We start from the raw sequence: 8709 nt of genomic DNA on the forward strand, positions 1-8709 counted from the left end.
CGCCGGCACGGCCGGCTTGGCTGACGCCCGTTCTTCCCTGCAGAGGGCCTGCATCGATTTCGCCATCAACTCCAAGCCGCTGACGCGCCACATGCCCAAGAACAAGCTCAGCTTCCAGTATCGCATGTGGCAGTTTGTGGTGTCCACGCCCTTCGAGTACAGCATCATGGCGCTCATCGCGCTCAACACCATCGTACTCATGATGAAGGTGAGGCCCCGCAAGGCCGCCGACCAACAATTGCCATTTTGGTTTTGTCCCTTAATATTGCAATCGCGATTGAAAATACAATTGTTTTCTTTACGGTTCTTTTTTTTTTGCCCCTCCACAAAAACAAGCAATGAATGAATCTGTGTTCCCAAAAAAAAAAAAAAAGAACAAATGCTGAATTTATTATACGTCAAAGTTTAGAATCCCCTTTAGTTGTGTGTTTGAAAAAAACTCCGAGCCTTGCCTTCTCCACCCACTATCTGAATGCTATTGCTAAAAAGTATTGACGCCGTAGCGCGAGAACCCTTGAGGCGATGACGTGAACATAAATAACTCCAACAACAGTAAACCGACAATATAAAACTACCCGTAGTCATATATTCTTTGTCCTCTGCAACGACCAATCAGTACGAGTGCCGTACTGATGAACTGAGAGGAGTTGAGACGTCTCAATGAGCAATATTACGGAGAGCTCTTTTGATTGTTTTTGAGGCGAAAAGCTGGAACAAATTCATGGCATTTCCACTCCATTCTTTTTCATATCTGCCAAAAGTGCTGCTTGAGTTCACTTGAAATGACTTTGTGGCGCGAGGAAGCGATGCTCGGCTAACCTGCTCCCCTGTCCCTGCAGTTTGACGGCGCCTCGGAAACGTACGACGATGTCCTGCAGAACCTCAATATCGTCTTCACCACTTTCTTCTTCTTGGAGTCCATCCTGAAGCTGGTCGCTTTTGGCCCTCTGGTGACCACACGCACACACACGCACAGTGTCACACACTCACCCAGTCTCACACACGCTCACATCGAGGCTCTCATCATTGATTCATGAGGCAGGTTTATTTTGGTAGACAGATCTGGAGCGTGTTCTCCATATCCCCGAAAAACCCCGACGTGCGCACGCCAACTGTCATCCTCCTGCCGCCCCTCGTTTCCATGGGAACATGGGTCTTTGGACGACCGCTAACTTCCTCCTTTGTCCAAAACAGAATTTCTTCAGAGATGCCTGGAACATTTTTGACTTTGTCTCCGTGCTGGGGAGCATCACGGACATTTTGGTGACAAAATTAGGGGTAAGTGGGCTTAAGTCGTGCCAAAGCAACACCTGCGCCATCCTTGTGTTGTGGATTATGAGAATGCGAATGGTCATCGGTGAAGTTTTACAGAAGCATCAGTATCTCATACGATTCTCGTCTGTGTTGTTTTGAGATCCCTCTCTGGTGTCCACTCAGCAGCTGTTAGCTTAGCGGCTAAATCTTGCTAGCAAACGAGAACGCTAACGGCTGTCAAACAAACTGAAAATAAACGCGCACAAACAAAATAAATATTGGAATGTTTAAGATGTTGTTCGGGCGTTGCCATCTTGGAACGGACGGAGCTGTTAATGCCAAAGCTAGCTTTACAGACGTCTGCCTTCGCTAATGCCAAGCTAACAGACAAGTGCGTCAACTACACGCCCGTGACTCCAAGGAGGGCCTTGAATTTCTGCTAACTTTTTGCCATAGTGACTTAATGAGCCTTATAATGACTCACTCTTCTTCTTCTTCTTGTCTTTTTCTTTTCTTTAACTTCTCTGAAAAAAAATCTATTCCATCCAATCCCCTCCGCCCCCCTTCCCCAAAAATGCACTATGAAACCTTTCATCGTGTTGTCTTTCATCCGCATTGCTGCTGATGATGATGATTTTGATGATGATGATGTCATGTTTGTCATGTGACCATGCCCCAATCATGACACATGATGAATATACATTTAAATATATATATACTTTATATATATATATATCTATCACTATGTATAAATATATATTTCCCCCCCACCCCCTTCCCCCAACTTCCTTCCCATTCATCCCTCGACATCATCGCACATGTAGATTCTGGTTGGTTTGTAATTTATCTCTCAACGCTTCCTCTGCATCCTCATTGGTCGTGCTGACAAAGTCCCGCCCCCTCGCTGCCCCCCAAAAGCCGATCACCCAAACTTGGTGACCTTTGAACCCTCTGCATGCGCCCCCTGGATGAAATGGCACAATATTCGTGATGAATTGAATCATTTTTATTATTATCAAAACTGTTTTGTAGTATATGAGGAAAGGGTATCAAAATTAGGGATATTACTTGAATGAAACCTCGATATGAGGAGACTCAGTAAAAAAAACATAATGACAATAACATCGCAAACGACTTTACGAGAATAAAAATTGAAAACTGTGCAAAAAAAGTCTAAATATCAGAACAGTTTCGCAAAACAGACTTGCACCAAAACAAAATCGCTCATCAATAAAAATCATAATCATTCATGATGTCACAAACTAGAAAAACTTCACATTCTGAGAAAATGGTTGAATGATACGGGAAGAAGGTAGCAAACAACAAAAAGGTCACATCGTTCGAAAAAAAAAAAAAAACGAAATACTTCAAAAAAACCTTGCATTAAAACAAAAAAAAATCTCAAAAAAAAAAAACGTAATACTTCAACAAAACCTTGCATTAAACCAAAACAAAATCTCAAATAAAAAAGTCGTAACATTGTGAGGGAAAAGTTGCAAATTAGACATAAGAGTAAAAATATTGCGAGAATAAAGCTTTGAACGACAAAAACGTCACACAAAGTTAGCCGGCAAATTTACCACGAACCAAAACAAGTTGCAATACGACTTCAATAAAAGTTGTCACACTGTGGCGACAAGGCCTTCTACTCAACATAAAATCTCACGTCATATTTGTAGGGGGAAAAAATGAAAAGAATACGTCGCAAACTACAAAAAAGCATCACATGATGAGAAACAAAGTGACTCCCAAAAGTCTTTCGACATTTACTTTTACTCCTGAAACAATAAAAGGTTTTTTTTGTTTTTTTTTAATTGACTTTGCTGAGCATGGTCAACAGCAAGCATCTTTTTGGGGAATGCTTGAATCCAAAATGCTGCATGCTGCTTGTGGTGAAGGCTGCTCGCTCCTCCTCCTTCCTCCTCCTGGCCTTGCCTGTCAACCCAACATCAGGGAGCTAATCATCCGAATTTGATTAGGATTTTTTTATCTCGCTAATGATCATGTCGTGTGAATGCTAACCGTTTCTGCAAAAGAGGGCAAAGGTTCCCCCTGGTGTCTGTGAGCGGCACTGCTGATGACATCAGGATATACACGTGCACAGTATACAGTGGTACTTCTAATTACGAACGTCTCTTCATACCAAATGGTCAAGTTACGAAACGCCTCAATAGAAAAATATTGCTTCATGTTACGAAAGGTAAAAATACGGTGTGGCCGGCTAATCGCAGCTCCGAGTTTCCTGAATGCAACATACTTCTAGCTGCTCTGTCATTGGCTGCTACCGAGCATCATCCTGTCATCCCATTGGCTAAGAGGGACCTCTGTCGAATGCGTGTGGATAGATAAATCGATCGTGACGTGTGGATGCGGCGTCTCGTCATTCGCCACTCGGGCCAAGAGTCGTTCGGATAGTTTGACGTCATTGTTAATCACCCAGAAAAAGTGTTCACCAGTCGGGCGTGGCTCATCATGCTGATGTTTGCCTTGGACTTTTTTGAAGGATTGTTAAAAGCCGACAAAAGCAAATGTCCTCGGATCGGTTCGTGACGAAACGCCAGGCAAAAACCTCTTCTGAGACAGAACATGAACTCGAGAGGGCAAAAAACGATGAGTTAATTTAAACGACCATCCTTTTTATTCTTTACTCTTTTGTTTGTTTTTACATGATACACTATTCTCATTTATTGTGCAATAATCTCATTTGTTTCATGCATTTGTTTTTTATTTTGATGCAGTTTACAACATTTTCTAGTCAAGGAATTTCTTCCAGAACATATTAATTTCGTAAGCAGAGGTACCACTATATATGTTAAGTTTGACAGTAAATTTCAACCAGGAACCTGCAGCCATTTTCTTGAAAAACTCATATGAGACAGTGGCGCATTTCCAAGGAGCGAGTGCCACCAAATGGCGGCCCCCGTGCCGTGTCGCCCTGCCAATGGGCACGGCACGGGGGGCGTCTCCAGATGTTCCTTCCCACCTGCTTGCCTCCATCTTGTGTGGCCTGCTTGTCCCTCTGAGATCAGTGCATTTGCCCCCCCCCACCCCCCTGAAAAAAAAATGCAGTCCCAGATTGGATGATGACCTTGATTTTGTTTTTCCGCCTCTTGTTCCTTCTGTGCTCTCTTTTGTCCTCTTGGAGTTCCCTCTCGTGACCCTCCCTCGCGTCCTCTTCTGGCTGTTTCTGCCCTGTTTTTTTTTTTTTTTTCACGCCCCGGCTTGCACTTTCAGTTTTGTTGAACGTCACGCGTGTTAGTGCGCTGACTGGCGTTGTTGTTGTTGTTCTTCTTCTTCTTCTCCAAGAACAATTTCATCAACCTGAGCGTTCTGCGCTTGTTCCGTGCCGCCCGCCTCATCAAGCTGCTGCGCCAAGGCGAGACCATTCGCATCCTGCTGTGGACCTTCGTGCAGTCCTTCAAGGTAAGCCAGCGCCGCGGCGGGCGACGGCGAACTCTCGGCCGGGCGTGACCGACACGTGTGGATCTGCTCACAGGCGTTGCCGTACGTGTGCCTGCTCATCGCCATGCTCTTCTTCATTTATGCCATCATTGGCATGCAGGTGAGCGGATGATTGGATTCGATTGGATTTGGGACGTGGCTGCAAAAAAAAAAAAGATTATTTTAGTCTCTCAATTAATCAGTGAATCGGACCAAAAGAGTTGTACGGTAATCCCTCGTTTATTGCGGTTAATGGGGACCGAAACCACCCGCGATAAACAAAAATCCGCGAAGTAGCGAAACCCCCCTCCCCCCCGTATAGGTACATGTATATGCGTATGAGTAGAAAAAATATTTATAAGGCCAAATTTAATGGTATACAAGCATGTAGAAGTAAATTTTGTAGGACAGTCATACCTCGGTTTTCGACCATAATCCATTCCAGAAGGCTGTTCAAAAACCGATTTGTTCGAAAACCGAAACCACACTCTTTTAAAAAAAAAAAAATCTTTATTGAACACGCCTGCTCACAATGGAACACTACATGAGGACGCGTCACTTCCTCGTCTACCCGAGGAGGCGGCACTTCCTCGTGTAAGGAAGGCGAGAGGAGTCAAGTGGCGCATTCAAGTGCGCTCAGTTTGGTCGAGAACCGATTTCGGTCGTAATCCAAGGCATAAAAAACTCGAAATTTTGGGTCGAAAACCGATTTGGTCGAGAACAGAGACGTTCGAAAACCGAGGTTTGACTGTCATTAACATGACTTAATTCTGTATACTCATAGATTTAAACATTTATAGGTTAGGTTAGTGTTTGAATAACAAAGTACAGTCAACCTACATGTAGTACTGTTTTTGTTGCTCTATGTGACTCGCTGTTGTTTTGCTGACTTTAGCTGCCTCTTCCGGACTGTTTGCGTACTTTTTGCAGACTTTAAAAAAAACCTTTTTTTTTCATGAATATGTTTGAAAAAATCCGTGATGCACGGAGGTCGCGATAAACGAACCGCGAAATCGCGAGGGATCACTGTATTCATTTCCATCCTTTTATCCAAAAGTAGGACTTTATTTCTTATTTCAAAAAAAATGGTGCACCAACAAAAATGATCTATGCTTCACTGACGGTTTTATAAAATCTGCAAAAATGTTGAACATTGTTTTCTAAAGTAAAAGCAAATGTCTTGCTTTGATAGTCAGTCCGCCGACATGAAGCACGACAGAAATCGGATCATATTTCCTGTTGAGAAGCTGACATTCCGAGGGTGTGCACAATTAGAAATTAAAAAAAGGTGTCTTAACAATGAATCCACTCTCAAAAACAATAATCGATGAATTTGACAATCGATCACTGGTTGCATCTCGAGTTATTTACCGATACCGTACTCATAGTTTAATTATTATTAAAGATATAGGACAAGAAGTGGTTGTTAAACAATCATCGTGAATGGCGATGTCAAGTTAGGATGTTATTCCATTTTTTTTGTATGATTTATTTTTTTATTTTACGAGCGATACAGTTCATTTAAATTTGAAATGTATACTTTTTACATTGCATCACAATCAGTCAGTTTGGAAAACGACGTGGCGCTCTCCAATAGTCAAAACTGTTTCCGTTGTGCCCGTGAGGCGCATGCTCGCAACACAGCCGCTCATGAAAATGTGTGCGTGCGCGTGTAGTTGTTTGGCAACCTGGCACTGGAGGAGGAAGGCGACAGCGCCATCGACCATCACAACAACTTCCGGACCTTCGTCATGGCGCTCATGCTGCTCTTCAGGTGACCTTTTGCCGCGCTAACTGGCCCGTACGGGCGCCGCTTCGTAGCTCCGTGGCGTTATTCATTCGCGCTCATTTTCTGTGTGTGTGCGTTTGTGCGGACACGCAGGAGCGCCACGGGCGAGGCCTGGCACGAAATCATGCTGTCCTGTCTCGGCGGCAAAGAGTGCGACCCGGCCTCGGGCAACACGGAGCCCGAATGCGGCAGCACCTTCGCCTACACCTACTTTGTCTCCTTCATCTTTCTCTGTTCCTTTCTGGTGAGCGCAACGCACAAAATCTGCCACTTGTCAGGCTTCCTCATCGGGCTGAACAATTAATCCGATTCAAATCCATCTCGCAATGCACATAAACATCCCCCGCCCCCTCCGCAATAAAACACAAAAACTGCTGCCGCACTTGGGTGGGTCAGTATGTGTCGATGTCTTGACCGGTGAAACCTGGATTTTACAAACTAATTATCCGGGACATCGAAGTCATTTTTTCCTGAGCTAAAAACACCCACTACAGTACAAAACGGCATCAAAATGCCCCGGGGCCATGTGAAATGATTGTCAATCAGTAAAAGTGACGCTCAAAACTGTTTGAAATGTGGATTTCGGGGAGGATAATGGCGTGCAACCGGTTGTGTTCATGAGCCGCGATGTTAGTGCTTCTTTATTTGTAGCATTTTTTTCCCCCACTGTAGATATTGTCGCCAAATTAGCAGTTGGAGAGACATTCTGGAGAGAGTAAAAAACAGCCAGCGTTGAGAAGCTAATATTGATGATTGCGTTACCTCTAATAGGAACATGGCAACCGTCAACATGGCTGCCACACCGATGCCCATTTTAGCCTGTTCTAGACTACTCTGTTTAGCGATGACAAGCCGCGCAACCCGTCCAAGTGAGCAGTCTCTGTCGGCCAGTGTTTCACAAAACATAAACAAATCCCATTTTGTTTGCGAATGACCAATGTCAAAGACGTTCTCCAGGCCAATGGACATGATGGACCGTGTGTCGCTGTGCGCAGATGCTCAATCTGTTCGTGGCCGTCATCATGGACAACTTTGAGTACCTGACCAGAGACTCATCCATCCTGGGACCGCACCACCTGGACGAGTACGTAAGGATTTGGGCCGAGTACGACCCCGCCGCCTGGTGAGTGAAGCAGTTTGACGGCCCGCCGATGATGTCAAACAAATGAACCTGCTAAGCTAACCTAGCATAAAGATCATCCCGTAGCCTCATGATGAGCCGTAATTAATCAATTCGTATTTGTCACTTGTTTCTGCTAAATCTCTGGCGATATTGCTAATAATACAAACACACTGCTAGCTACTGCTGAGTTTTGAGGGTCTTAAGTGACGATGCATACGGGCCGCATAGCCCTATCCAGAACCAGCATCTATCGGCGCTGTTTCAAGTGGCTTTTTTTCAGCCTCCCTGACGATGTCGCCGGTAATACAAGTAAAGTTCTCGTGAGTTTTGGAGGGATAGACATTACTATGCTGGCGACTGCATAGCCTTCTCTTCAGCAGGCATCTCTCACCGCTTTGTCGCGGAGTTTGAGACTCTTAAGGATCGTTTACAAAAAAAAGCCCAAACGGATCCAAAATGAGCATGTGCGGCTCGATTGCGCCCCGCGCGTGTAAGTCGCTCGGCTAGCAATTCGGCTTGAGCATTCGCCCCGCTCTCGTGACACCGTTTGGTCCATAACCTTTTTCCTTCCTCCCCGACGCCGCAGGATCTCTTCATCTTCCATGTTGACTTGGAGACCTGAAATGAATTGTGCCCCCCCCCCTGACCCCCTTTGCTCCTCTTCCTCTTGTGTGTGAGAAAGGCATTGATCCGACATACCCGTTTGGGGGTGTGAATGAATGCTCTCTCTCTCTCTCTCTCTCTCTCTCTCTCTCTCTCTCTCTCTCTCTCTCTCTCGCTCTCTCTCTCTCTCTTTTCCTCCCCTTGACTCTTTTTTCTCTTGTGACGTGAGCCGTGTGACGTGCACCTAACTTCCCTCCCTTGTATCTTTCTTGCAGCGGGCGCATACATTATAAGGATATGTACAGTTTATTGCGAGTTATCTCCCCTCCCCTGGGCCTTGGCAAGAAATGCCCGCATAGGGTGGCCTGCAAGGTTTGGACTACACCCCCCCCCCCAACCCCACCCCATAAAAGCAACTTATTAAGAAACGCAACCTGCTCGCCTTTTCTTCTTTTTCTTTTTTTTTTTTTTAGTAGCCTGGAATGAATGGTGTTGTTTT

General features: G+C 44.9%; 1 protein-coding gene across 1 annotated transcript in view; it reads left to right on the forward strand.

Moving 5' to 3' along the window:
• Positions 1-47: 47 nt before the first annotated feature.
• Positions 48-8709, forward strand: part of LOC109511054 (voltage-dependent P/Q-type calcium channel subunit alpha-1A-like) — a 34209-nt gene continuing 25547 nt past the window's right edge. Inside the window, exons 1-8 of the mRNA XM_019861789.1 lie at positions 48-208; positions 840-950; positions 1195-1278; positions 4561-4677; positions 4751-4816; positions 6372-6469; positions 6578-6728; positions 7480-7607. Of these exons, the coding sequence (XP_019717348.1) occupies positions 92-208; positions 840-950; positions 1195-1278; positions 4561-4677; positions 4751-4816; positions 6372-6469; positions 6578-6728; positions 7480-7607 (872 nt within the window). The 5' untranslated portion in view covers positions 48-91. The remainder of the gene's footprint in view (positions 209-839; positions 951-1194; positions 1279-4560; positions 4678-4750; positions 4817-6371; positions 6470-6577; positions 6729-7479; positions 7608-8709) is intronic.

Source organism: Hippocampus comes, unplaced genomic scaffold, assembly GCF_001891065.2.
Source record: "Hippocampus comes isolate QL1 unplaced genomic scaffold, H_comes_QL1_v1.1 scaffold7, whole genome shotgun sequence".
NCBI lineage: Eukaryota > Metazoa > Chordata > Actinopteri > Syngnathiformes > Syngnathidae > Hippocampus > Hippocampus comes.